This window comes from Amphiprion ocellaris, chromosome 14 (genome assembly GCF_022539595.1).
Source record: "Amphiprion ocellaris isolate individual 3 ecotype Okinawa chromosome 14, ASM2253959v1, whole genome shotgun sequence".
Lineage (NCBI taxonomy): Eukaryota > Metazoa > Chordata > Actinopteri > Pomacentridae > Amphiprion > Amphiprion ocellaris.
In genome coordinates, this window is record NC_072779.1 from 28,570,188 (window position 1) to 28,583,919 (window position 13,732).

Below are 13,732 nucleotides of genomic sequence, written 5' to 3' on the forward strand. Positions count from 1 at the left end.
TAAACTTATGTAACCTGCCCCTTTATAACAATCAGCTTACAGTAAGCATTAAAAACAATCAATAAACAAAATGTCTATAAAGTCTGAGAGGTCTGCACAGTCACTGTCACTCATATCAGAGTTTTCTCTCATAACAAACACTGTGATACTCTTACTTAATTACTTTATATTAATATTATATTAATAATAGGCTGGTTTAAATTACGTTTTTAAATCTTTCTGTTTATTTAGATTCTTTTGGTTCCTTGTCTAGATAATAAATTGACCCCTTTTACAGAAATGCAGCGTTCCATTAATTTGGTCCTAAATGTTGTTTTTATGAAGATCTCTGTTCATTTTTCTCTTTTTTGCAAATCTTTTCTGGACATTGACTGGTAGAGTTTCTTTATCAGCTTTATACATAATTTGCAGAATGCTATAATCTAGTAAACCTCTACAACTACTGTAAGCTTTTGAATGCAGCATTTTTTTCACAGCCCTTCTGCACCAAGAACTCAGTCTTGATGTTTCCCACAGCACTTAAAGGCAGCATCAGTGCCTTCAGAGTGGGAGGGGACGTTCACTGCACGCAGTAAAAACTCCAACACATCGCCACCTCCTCATCGCAGCAGTTCAGTGTTGTGTTGTGCGCAGGTGAGGACAGAAACACGCCGACAGGCTGCAGAGACGCGTCTCCTCGTCGATCCGTCAAACAGCGCGTCTCCTGGAATTCCTTTTTCCGCCTTTTCGGATCGAACCACCGACCGTCCCGGACAGCATTCAACAGCGCCAACATGCCGACTCTGCGACACTCCTACACGCTGGCAACGGCGGAGGAACCGGCCGCTTTCCCGCTGGACAAACCAGAGCAGCGGCGCAAGAACCCGCATCTGTCCCGCAGCGCGCTGGTGTCCACGTTCATGGGTCTCATCATCAACCAGGCCAAGGTGAGTCCGGCTCCATGCACCTCCGCTCCCCCGCTTCTGCAGCACCTTTTCATTTTAGTCACATATTTACCGAAACCCACTTTCCTTCTGCTGCCCGATTCTCTGACTTCTCCAAGTTTTTACACACATGGTTAAGTGTTTCAGCAGAGGCGTCCACTCAGGTGAATCTCAGGGGCCTCAGCCTCGACACACAGCTGCAGCAGAGTTAGATTTAAATTATTTTTGCTTTGATATTAACATTAAGTGCGATATTAACCCTCCAGCAGTTTCTGGGCACATTTTTACTCACCGAGGGCTCATTTCTCACTGCAGTTTAAAGTCCTGCATCTCTAAGGAAACAGAACAACCATGACTAGATGTATAGAGAGCTCAGAAATGTGTTGTATGCAGAATAGCAATATTAGAATGACATAAATCATAAAACAAGTTAGATATCTCTGATTTTTTTATTTTTAATTTTACAAAAATTAAATAAACATGGAATCAACTTGTGCAGCATTTTGCCAAGTGCCCATAAGTGTTACCAATATTGGAAAAAATAACATACAGTAGATTTTTATGCTGTTTACATTTTTGTTTTGATTTGTCTCCACACTTGCCTCTATGTGCTCTGGCAAACACAGTCTGGAGTTCAGCTACAAAGTTTCTGTTACATAACTGTTGGTCACAGCTGAGTTGCTTCATGACACAGCTGCACATGGGAGTGCAGTTTTATTTATTTATTTGTTTTACAGAATCTGGTTACAGCAAATAATTCATTTGTGTCAATTTTCAATTTTTCAATGCAGACATGCAGAATAAAGTGATTTTAGATGAAACACCTTGATTTTAATCTTATTCAGTTAAGTTTCTAGATGGAACTGCATGGCACAGATGAGTACTTTACAGACTCTCAGAAAGTTGGGAATCCATTGATTTTTTTTTCTTGCAGTTTTTGACTATGGTAAATGGTGCAATTTTGGCATTTAAAAAAAAGATAACATACCCTTCAAACCTACTGGTGAGTTTTGGGGTTCAGAGGGTTAAAATGAACAATATTGAATACAGTTTCAGCAAAAATACTTTGAATTTAGCTTCAAATGCACTTAATGTATTTATTTTGATGAAATAATAAATTTATTTGTGAAGAAAAAAATATATACACGACCGTTCAAAAAATGTGTGGTCATCCAGAAAATTTCATGTTTTCCATGAAAGCTCACACTTTTATTCATGTGCTAGCATAATTGCACAAGGGTTTTCTAATCCTCAACTAGCCTTTCAGCACCATTAGCTAACACAATGTAGCATTAGAACACAGGAGTGATGGTTGCTGGAAATGTTCCTCTGTACCTCTATGGAGATATTCCATTAAAAATCAGCCATTTCCAGCTAGAACAGTTATTTACCACATTAACAAGGTCTAGACTGTATTTCTGATTAATTGAATGTTGTCCTCATTGGAAAAAAAAAGATTTCTTTGAAAATAAGGACATTTAGGTGACATTTCACTGTTTGTGTAAGGTCTTTTTAGTCATTGAGACGACTTATTACATAGCTAATGTGAACAGTTTTGGGTTATTTCTGCACAGTTGTCACGGTGAAGTTGGAAGCAATGAAGCATATTTGACAAAAATGCCATTGTGATACCTGAGGAAAGACAAAATCAATAATATTTTAGTTTTTATTAGACTTTAAAGCCATATAGAGACTCAAATAGAGCCCTGTGGTCTGAATCTGACCTTTAGGGTTTTATCAGCCCTTCAGTGGAGAGTTACTGAGCCACACACGCACGCACACACGCACGCACGCACGCACACACACACACACACACAAACACACACACACACACACACACACACACAAACCGGTAGCAGCACATTGCAGGGAGTTGCATCAAAGTGAGAATTCAAGTGTGACGTTCATTGCATAATAGGAAGGAGAGCTGCTGATAAGGAATGTATCATGTGCACAGGACACTTTGTGCACACAGCCGGCACATGTTTGCCTCCGTGTGGGTTTGAGGTCACAGGCGGCACTTCAAGTGTTCGTCCTTGTTGAACCTGAAAGGAATATTACAGGTTTGAATGTGGGATGTGTTCCCTCGTAATCTCATGTTTGTGCTCAACAGGTAGCATCTAATTAATTAACGTTCCTCAGCGTAGCACACAAGTTCTGTCCTGACTTGAAATGTCCCAACCACTATTTGGTGGATTATAAGGAAATCTGCTAAAATTGTTGCTCATAGATTTTCATCCGGTGCCGTCATCCATATCCGTCATCCACATCCAGATCCAGACTTCACTTTAATAATAGTTTTCATTGTGAATCAGCCTGCTTTCTCAGTTAATCACTTTAAACTCTGAAATCTCAGAAAGCAGTTACAACCATGTCTGTCATTTCCCAAAGCCCAAGCTGATCATGCAGTCAAAGATACTAAATTTACCATCACAAAGGAGTAAGGAATTTGAAGTTTTAGACATTCATACTCGTAAAAATGACTGAAACAATGAATTAAGTATCATTAAAAGTCAGGTAACAACAGAGATAACATAAATCAACACAAGTCACACAAAAGGAGGAACAGATGAGAGTAGATGCTAGTCAGAAAAAAGGAAAATAATTCAAACACAACTTAGGTCTTCTAACTAGAAATTTTAAGCCCACTTAGCTAATCTATACTGAAACTAAAGAACTCAAAATTGAAATCTTGTATGACATGCATAGGCTTGAGTAGCATTTCTAAACCTAGCATTACAGTACATTAACCTGCAAATTGTGATGAACAGACTACTTAATTCAGTTACAAGTGTCTTATGCAATGAAATAAATTCAAGTTTGGTATGAAGAAATGTCTGCAATTATGTAAAAAGAGAAAAGATGAGCATCTCAGACCAAATCAGTTGCTTTGATGACCGGTGCAGCTTGACTGGGCGCCAATCGGCAAAAGATTAATCTCTCCAAAACAGAAAAGGAGCACAAGAGCTCAACAAATATCAAAACAGATGCAACAAATCTACAACTAATCAATTAATCAGCCAAGTTATAGAGATCAAATACATGCAAAGGCAACATTATTCCAATTAGCCTCAACCTTACAGTGTGCTTGCTAGCACTGCATTGTCAGTCTGACCTATTGGATGTAGACTGTTGGTATAACTATCTATGCACTACAAAATCCACCTTAACTACAGGAAGCAACAACAACCTCAGAGCAGAAAAATATCCTGGATCACACAATAAAGCAGTCCTGCTACTGTTTAGCCATTTTAATGATAATGCCCCCTCCCTGCATAAAAACGTTCTACTGTAACAATCCCACCTTTGCTATTTTGAGGGAACCCCCGTTGCTAAGCTCCACCTGAGAAGATTGTGATTGTTTTAAAGAAATATATACAAGCCAAAACATTTGTTTTTCTTTTTTTACAACATAATTAGGTGCAAGCAAACCATTCTACCATGTTAGTGATACCAAATGTTCTGACTCTAATCACAAGCATTAGGCTGCAACTTTTGTTAATTATCCTCAAACATCCGAAGCTGCACATTCATTCAATCAGTGAGCAGTCAGCTGAGAAAAGAACATCGCTGTGCCTTTTAAAGAGTGTCTTTACTTTAAGTACATTTAAAAGGCCCTTTTTTCTTTATTAAAATAGATTTTCTCATCTGTGTTATTTCTTTCCTTTACAAAGTTCCAGGATAGTGCCAGTTTTTCTGCTTAGATCTGGGATTTTGGACTTTTCCCAGCCTTGCCGTCATGCAGCAATGATTTGTTTACACCGTTTCCAAAGGAGTGGCATCGCTGGCACCATGTTTGTTGCTTCCGTCGTCACATGTTATATGGCCTCGACCAGGCGTGCATTAGCTGCTTTGGGACACTGCATTCCCCAGCTCTCTGTTTTCCCCTGTGAAGTCACGCCAACCAGTGGAGAGCGTTGTTGTTCCGATTACCTGAGCGTCTCCTCTTCTTTTTTTTCCTTTTTTTTTGGACGGGCCCTTTTAAATCAGGAGCTGCCTGCTGAGCGTGCTCTGAGCAAGTCCTGCTGGTCAGTCCTCACCAGAGCAGTGCAGCAGATGGGAGCTCGCACCATATGGTCACCTTCAAATACTGCAGAGAAGAAGCGATACACAAAGGAACCAAATACACCAGCCAAGAGGGCTGATAATGGCTAATATTGTCATTTTGTGGTCTATTTTGAGGGTTGAAAAGCTTTTGGAACAGCATGACAACTCAATAAACCTCTCCACTGAAAGTCTTGATGAGAACAACAGCTGATTAGGATGAATTGCACCTCATATTACTCAACAGGACCATGGTAACGCAGATAAAATCCATGTACTAAGATAAGAAAAGTGCCAAAGTAGGGCTTTTTTTTTGCACATACATGCTTTTTACTTTCTACTCCTAGCACAATTAAGAACAGCATAACAGAGATAATCTTCTTTGCTGTTCATAAAAAAGGGGAGCTAACATTACTTAGTGGGTAACTTGTGTGAACATATTTGTGCTTCTGTCATCATGTTTGCTGTCTCGACACTTTTATATCCACTCGGAGCTCCTCAGTCGTCAGCAGAGGCACCTAAGCATGAAGTCATCGCATTACACTGTTACTATGTTCCCTCTTTCAGGACAAGCAACAGGTCACAGGACTGTTCATACTCAACACTCAAACTATTTATGATCTGAATGACGTCTCTTGACAGTAGATGCCTCAGTTTGGAACAGGATGTTGTTTAATGATGTAATTGATTGTTTTTGTCAGAAGTCGAGGACAGAAAGTTTATTCTTGGTGTGTTTTATTCAGCTTTTTAATTGTTTAGTAGTCTCTGGTCAAGTTACGTAAGAGCCTCAAACTGAAGACAGAGTTCAACTTTTATCTGGACCTCACCGGAGATCCAAGCTACACGCAATAAAATGGCCAACATCTGACTTTGAACCTGATTCTATTTTTGGAAACGTCAGGTTCGAGCCAATCTCTAAGTATAATTTTGGGTCCAACTTGAAGTTTCCAAATAAATATTAACATATTTTGTAGCTGATTACACTTGAGATGTAGATGATTTGATAACGAGAGGCTATAAGTGACACATTTCATGAAATTACTTTGTTTAAAGATGTATTTTGATCAGTAAATTGCTGTCAGAAAAGCACATTTTAGCAATAGGTTCATTCCATTTGAATTTTCACCACTTTTTAAATGTCTTCTCAGATTCGTTCCGTCCTTATTGGACTCTTGTGTAATTTCTTGGTCATGCATGAATCATCTGCCTCGATTTTTAATTTATTTTTTTCACTTACTAAGGACTATCAGCAGATGGGCAGCAGTTCCTTGATGATTTACTCCTTGCTACAAGAACTAACTCTCCAGCACTAGTTGTTTTGTGACTCGGGAGCTAATGTGAAACTCCACACAAACAACTGAGCAGATCAGTGGAACTTTTCTCTCGGCTCGGCCTCACGTGTTCGAGTGACATCCCAGTGGTTCATTCATCAGTGCAGCTGGAGGTCAGGATGTGCTGTGGCATCTCATCAAAGTGTTCAGAACAGTAGCTGATATCCACAACGCATCCCTGCCAACAATGTGACTGTCATATGGCATGCATTGAATGAATGCCGTGCGGTGCTGCGAGGCTTGTTCACGCTTCAGGAATGTAATAGGATTGCAGTCAAACAGTAGTTGAATCCCGCTGTGTGTGAGCTGAACTGTTGGTATTTACTGCAGGGGAAGAACAGTATATATCTGGAGCTCTTGAGGTTTATTTTATATGGAAACTAGCATCTAAATATGACACTGTATTCTTTGAAATTACAGACATATAAAAGGAAAACCTGAACCCTAGACCACTACAGTGAGAGGATCAGGTTCTGTTATGCTATGAGGGCTGGCAAGTTTAGTTTCATAGAGGAAAGAGTCACTACAAATCCATGCAAAGTTGTTCAAAGTGATCAGTTTTATCCATTCATGATATGTTTCTGTCCATAATGCACCAGCGGTCACTGAATGGTTTGATGAAAAGGATGTGAAGGTCATGCAAATCTTGACCAAACCAAATTATCCTTTGAATTTACAGACAAATGAAAGGAAAATCTGAACTCTAGAACCCTACAGGTAGAGGATCAGATTGTTCTGGTATATTATGAGGGCGTTTTGCTGCCAAGTTTAGTTTCTTAGAAGAAAGAGTCACTGTAAATCCATGCAGATTTGTTCCACTGAGGATATATTGCACTGAATGGTTTGATGAAAATGATGTGAATGTCATGCAGATCTCGACTGAACCTTTTGGGGATTTTAGACCGATGTGTTCAAGATCGCTTTCCACAAACATCAAAACACAAACTGAGGGAATGTCTTCTAAAATGATTATGTTACTCGCTCCACCAGAATTTCAGAGACGTCAAGAATCAAAGTATGCCTTGTGTAACTTCAAGGATTTTTCTTTTTCGTACCATAGTCTTTTGCAATTTGTTTGATGCGGATGTTCATGTTGTGATGACATTACCAGCCAGATTTATGCAAGGGAGAAGTTTCAGCCACGTTTTGGCACATTTATGAGCAAAGTGGTCAAAAAAAATCAATGAAAAACAAGTTCAGTATATGTAGTCTGCTCACATAATTTCCTAAATCTTTCAGAGAATCGATTGTTAAACAAATTAGTTCTACTGATCCTCTGACTTCACTGTCTGTCAGCTGTGTAAAACTTTAATAAGGCACCTGTTAAACTTTTCATCCCCCAACAAATGCCTTCTTTTCTTCTTTGAACAGAACAAGAGCCCTCAAGGCCTGGTTGGATTGAAGAATCTTGGCAACACAGTAAGTGTCACTTTGTTCTCTATAACCTCTATAATCACACTGAAACCACCAAATCTGTCTGGATCTTCATTTAAAATAATTCTTATTTTTGTGTAATTTTCAGTGTTTCATGAACTCCATCCTCCAATGTCTGAGCAACACCTCAGAGCTGAGGGATTACTGCCTGAGAAACATCCATCACAGTGACCTCAACAACAACTGCAAGACCAACGCTGCTCTTATGGAAGGTAAGAAAGACCTCTGAGCTGCTAAATCACACGTTAGCAACCTCATAACGAACTTTACAGACCTGAATGGTGCTTATGTCAATGCTAAATGACTTTATACGCCAGCAGTAGGTCACACATTGTAGGTTTATGTGCATTTTTATACTCTCCAGTCTTTTAACCCTTAACCCCTTCCTGCTCTCATAACATTTTTACTCCATGTTGGCAACCATGACTAAAAGTAGAGAGAACTCAGAAATGTTTTTTTTGCCATTTGACAGTTAGAATGCCATAAATCATAAAAAAGAAAAAAAGACAACTGTAAATTGGAAGACATCCGAGAATCAGCATGTACAATATTTTTTCCAAATGCCAGCAGTTGTTACCAATGTTGGGAAATAATTGTGGCTCTACATGCTATAGATATTTCACTGCTTGTGTTTTTAACTTGTTTTCTATCTGCTTTTGTGTAAGCAAAGCCAAAAGTTTACTCAAAACATCCCTGATTTTTTTTTTTGTCTCATGATTGCTGGTTGCATTTTAATCACACATGGCTTAACGGTTTTGCTGAGGAATGTAAATGTTTTCATTTTTCACAGCATCTAGTTAGATTAAATGGTATATTTTTGGAGAATTTTTAAGTGAGGGGATTTTGATGAAGTATCAGTTTTAAACTTAGATTTGGGTAAGTTTCCAGCCCAAATGCAACGTAACAATTTGACAAGAGAAAAGTTGAAAATCAGACAGTTTTTACAATTTTCTGGCATTTTTTGAGGAAAAAAGCCGTTCAAACCACCCAAAATGTTGTGAAAGTATTAAGATAGTCCAGTGTGTCATCATTTTAACAAAGGGTTAAGGTGAAGGAATTTCCTCCAAGAGAATAATAAAGTTGTGAAGCACAGTGTTCATTTTGCAGATATGTATCCTTGGTTGTTGTCTCATTTTGCCTTTTATTTTCTTTCATCCTTCAGAGTTTGCAAAGCTGACTCAGAATCTGTGGACATCTGAGAACAATGACGCCATCAGTCCTTCTGATTTCAGAAGCCAGATCCAGAGATACGCTCCAAAATTTGTTGGCTGCAAGTAAGTCCTTCCTACCTATGGCTGTGAGCCTCTGCTTTAAAATCCATTTAATGTAGGTCAGTAATAGTTGTTAAAATGCCCATTTATGTAACAATCATAACCATAAAGTTCAAAAAAATAATCTTCCTCTGCAGTCAGCAAGATGCCCAGGAGTTTCTGCGTTTCTTATTGGACGGTCTCCACAATGAGGTGAACAGAGTCACCATCCGCCCTAAAGTGTCTGTCGAGGACTTTGACCACCTTTCGTAAGTCAGCCACGTTGCACCTCTCACCTTAATTTGTCACTTATAACTTGATGTGTCAACGACTGTTTCTGTTGCTGCCAAAAAAGCACTGCTGCATGACTGATGGTCAAAAAACAGGTGGAAATAACCTGTGTAATTATTTGTACTTGCTGATTGTCTTCAGGGTTTTGCAGTCACATGGCCATTTTAGAAGAACAAATACACTGAATTTGTCTCAAAGTTGCTTTTTTTGGAGGAAATATATTTAAATTTTCAGGTTTTGATGGCAGGTTTGGTAAAGATACGTTGTTTTATTTGCAGGGATGATGAGAAAGGCAGGTGGATGTGGAACATGTACTTGCAGAGAGAAGACAGCAAAGTAGTGGGTAAGTGAAAGTTGAGATACAGCTGCATAATAACCCTAAACCACCTTCAATTTTTTACCCGTGTATACTCATTATGGATGTTTTATGTAATTTTTCATCCTTTCTGCAGACCTGTTTGTTGGGCAGCTAAAAAGCTCTTTGACTTGCACTGTTTGTGGCTTCCGCTCCACTGTGTTTGATCCATTTTGGGACCTTTCCATACCTATTGCACAGGTCAGGACACTCTCTTTCACATAATTTAGCATATTCTCATCATAGACAGGCAAAATGGCCATAAAGTATAATACTGTGTTCCTCATTTTTTAAAAGAAATTATGCTACAAGTTGTTTGAACCACATTTGCACCTCTAATTTTCGATACACAAAAACTCAAGTACAGTATTAACATATTTTGACCACCTAACAGATGTTTAGATATGAAATGCTAAAAGGTGTATATCAGTTGATTAGTCTTCATGGAAGTTATTGTTTTCTGATTGCCCTGTTCCTCTACAGAAGAACTCCGGTGAAGTGAGTCTCAAAGACTGTTTGAGACTCTTCACGAAAGAAGATGTATTGGATGGAGAAGAAAGACCAGTAAGCGTCTTTAACACGAATAACACCACATTTCACATTCATCTGCAAAGATAATATAATAAGCAGAATATACATCTGCAGCTTCTGACTGCGTTTTTCTCTTTCTCAGACTTGCAATAGATGCAAAGCCAGACGAAAATGCACCAAGAGGTTCAGCATCCAGAAGTTTCCTCAGATTCTTGTACTCCGTATCCTTTTTTCACATCTTTGTTGTTTATTGCTTACAGCAGGCAGATGTTTAGAATAATAGCAATCTTCCTTCTAATTTGTTAGAATACACATCGACATAAATATATAGATGATGTTGGTGTATAATGTAAGAGCTTGCATTATCAGTGGCACATAAAGCTGCACTAGTCTATATATTTGACTCATTGAATTCTGCAGCACCAAACCATATAGTTAGCAACTAGCTGGTTGCTAATTTTTGATGAGGGGTATTTAGTGACTTAAGTGCCAGATATTGGGTTCATTTCAGTGCATATACTACCATATTGTATAGTAGCTGTAGTATGTACTTTAAGGAAAAAGAAAAAAGTTTGCAATTTTGAGGGCTGGGATTGTTTTCAGGAGGTGGTGGAGACCAAACCTGAGCTAAAAAAAAAAAAGAGTGAATATGGATTTGCCAAGTGACCAGAAACTCCAAAGGAATCGTAATATAGATCCTTGTCTGGTGAATTTCTGTTTCATCAAATTTTTGCTAATTTTTCTAGTAACATTATAAGGTGATATTATGTTAGTGTTGGGTTTTCAGCTTGTTCTGTTGCCTCTGTTGGGCTAGCACTAATGGAAAGTAAAATTTAACCTTCAGCTAGAGCACAGTTTTGCCATTTTGAACCAGTTTCGGTTCCTTGACTTGGTGTTCCCCTCAGACCTGAAACGCTTCTCAGACTCCAACATCCGAGGTAGCAAACTCTCCACTTACATCAACTTCCCTCTCAAAGATCTGGACCTGCGAGAGTTCTCCTCAGAGAGCGGTGGTAAGTATTTGCCCAATGCTGCTGCCAGAAAGTACGACAGTGAGCGGCCTTTAGGTCAGATCAGCTGTATCTGGCTGACAGTTGTTGTGTCTCTCTGCAGAGCGCCCCGTGTACAACCTGTACGCTGTTTCCAACCACTCCGGAAACACTTTGGGAGGCCATTACACAGCCTACTGCAAGAACCCAACGCTGGGGGAGTGGTACAGCTACAATGACTCCAGGTATCGGCTCTCACATCATCGTATTACTTCACGTATCACCTTATCAGATCGGCTAGGAAAGCTGTGCACTCTAATTAAACTGCGTGTACCTGTTGTTAAATGGCAACGACCTCATTCCGGCTCCATAAAGTTGTGTCAGCTTGTTGGCAGCTGAAATTAAATGTGCAGATTGGGCGTGTGCTTGTCCCTGCATGCCCAACTGTGGCTGGGATTGTATTGAAGAAATGTGTCGAGGCATTTGTTCACTGCAGCGTCTTTTTGTCTGCAGGGTAAGCCCGATGTCCTCCAGCCAGGTTCGCAGCAGCAACGCCTACGTCCTCTTCTACGAGCTTGCCCCCTCCTCACACAGCAAATATCAGATGTGTCGGCTTTAGAGTCTGCGATAAGCTGCACTGAACTGGGCCTAGAAATGGATTCAGACACTGCGTGCTGGGAGAGAGAAGAGAACTCCACCTAGTGGAGAGAATCCTGCCATGACAGTTTGTGAACTGTGAAACTGAAACTGAAGCACAGAGGGAAAAAAACAACAAAAATTCACCTTCATCTCGGTGAGGAAAAAAAAAGGTGAAACTCATATTTGCACTTCAGCATTTCAAGCTTAACGCATAAGTTAGGCGGAACTGGAACAACGCTGGAAAAAGGCTTCTTCCATTTTGTAGAAATTGAGTTCCAGGCACAATTACGAGCAGCGAACTGGGAAAATTTAGTTTATTCCAGTGAAACCTGGATTTACTGCTTTTTCTTCTCCTTTGTGTGGATTTACTTTTTCTTTGAATGTGAATTATAGCATTTAAAGACACTGCAGAGACTTGGAAAAAAAAGCCTGAACAGCAAGATATAATTTATTGTATTTAATATGATGTCAGTACTTAAGAATGTGCACTGTATATGTAATATAAGAGCTTTATGGTTTTTTTCCACAGCAGAAACCCACCAATGACAGCAAGAGGAAGTTTTATGTCAAAGTACATTTTATTTTTGTACAGTATTTATGGACAGCGCTGCGAATGTAGGAAAAACCATCGCAAAACATACCAAAGCAGCTGTGTGTGAACGCATCAATACTTCTTCCAGGAATAATCCCGCCGACTTTACTTCAGAGTCGGCCGAGAGACTATAAATGATTAAAACCTATCTCTAAGTTACACTGCATCGTGTTTTTGTGTTCATTATTTAACCTGGATTTGTCCGAGAAAGCAACTGGAAGGTGAAAATAGTGTTTAATTCACTAGGTAAGTTTATTTTAACAAGCTAAAACAGAAATCTACAGCTGCCAAACCAGTCAAAGCTGTAAAAACTTAACTTTTAACCACTTGGAACAACAATCCGCTGAAAACACAACATCAGACATAATATCCTTTTTCTAAAGTGAATTTCTTACTAAAATCTCACTTTGTAAAGTTAGTACAGTGAGTTCAAGTGATAACCACTCCGGCTCATGATTTTTTTGGTGTTCAATTTCTTTGTACGCCACCTGCTTAAACTTCAGCAATGAATTAGTTTTTATTACTGGCCTTTAAAGTGTCTTTGAGTGGCCAAAAAACGCTATACAAATAAAATGTATCATTATTCAATTTTAAGTCCAACCTCAAATCCTATGAAGCAGGATTTGAGGTTGTCACGTTAACTTCAGGTTTAACTCTGAATTTTCAGGACTTTGAGGTGACTTAATTCTTCCTGGGGTACATCAGGATGGTATCTTCTGCACACCTAATCTGCACTGGAACATTTTATGTTCAATATAACACAATATTAAAACATGTCCAATAACAATTTAGTTCTCTTTCAAAATGGACTCATCAATGTCCAATAACAATTTAGTTCTCTTTCAAAATGGACTCATCAATGGCCTTCCTGAAAGATCCCATGAAGCTCAGGTTGTATGAAGATCTCCTGGTAAATCAGGAGGTTTCAGCATCCGTCTAAACCTTTTTTCTGTCCTTCGTGAGCATAAATATGATTATATCTCCTTGATGGAGTTATGTGCCACCTGTTGGAACTTCAGCACTATGAAACAGGATTTGAGGTTATCGAGTTAACTTCAGGTTTAAGTCAGAATTTTTAGGACTTTCAGGTGGTTCAGTTCTTACTAGGGTACATCAGGATGGTATCTTCTGCACACCTAATCTGCTCTGGAACATTTTATGTTCAGTATAACACATCAATATGTATTAGAACGTGCAATATCAATTTAGTTCTCTTTCAAAATGGCCCCATCAATGGCCTTCCTGAAAGATCTCGTGAAGCTCAGATACTACAGTGGTCTCCTGGTAAATCAGGAGGTTTGAGAACCCATCTACACCTTTTTCCTGATCATAAATATGACGGTTATATCTCTT

The 13,732-nt window shown here is 39.1% G+C and overlaps 1 protein-coding gene across 1 annotated transcript; it reads left to right on the forward strand.

Moving 5' to 3' along the window:
- The first annotated feature begins 589 nt into the window (after positions 1-589).
- On the forward strand, positions 590-12,540 carry LOC111575127 (ubiquitin carboxyl-terminal hydrolase 2-like). Its single transcript, XM_023280065.3, has 12 exons — positions 590-926; positions 7,670-7,717; positions 7,821-7,944; positions 8,895-9,006; positions 9,141-9,251; positions 9,552-9,616; positions 9,726-9,829; positions 10,112-10,192; positions 10,302-10,380; positions 11,065-11,172; positions 11,273-11,393; positions 11,662-12,540. Exons 1-12 carry the CDS (start codon positions 774-776, stop codon positions 11,765-11,767), a joined length of 1,212 nt encoding a protein of 403 aa, XP_023135833.1. The 5' UTR covers positions 590-773; the 3' UTR covers positions 11,768-12,540.
- Positions 12,541-13,732: the final 1,192 nt, after the last annotated feature.

Coding starts and splice junctions, on each gene's coding strand:
- LOC111575127 (XM_023280065.3), top strand. CDS start 774: ATGCCGACTCTGCGACACTCCTACACGCTGGCAACGGCGGAGGAACCG. Junction 7,718..7,820: donor TGAAGAATCTTGGCAACACA/GTAAGTGTCACT, acceptor TGTAATTTTCAG/TGTTTCATGAACTCCATCCT. Junction 11,173..11,272: donor GTTCTCCTCAGAGAGCGGTG/GTAAGTATTTGC, acceptor GTCTCTCTGCAG/AGCGCCCCGTGTACAACCTG.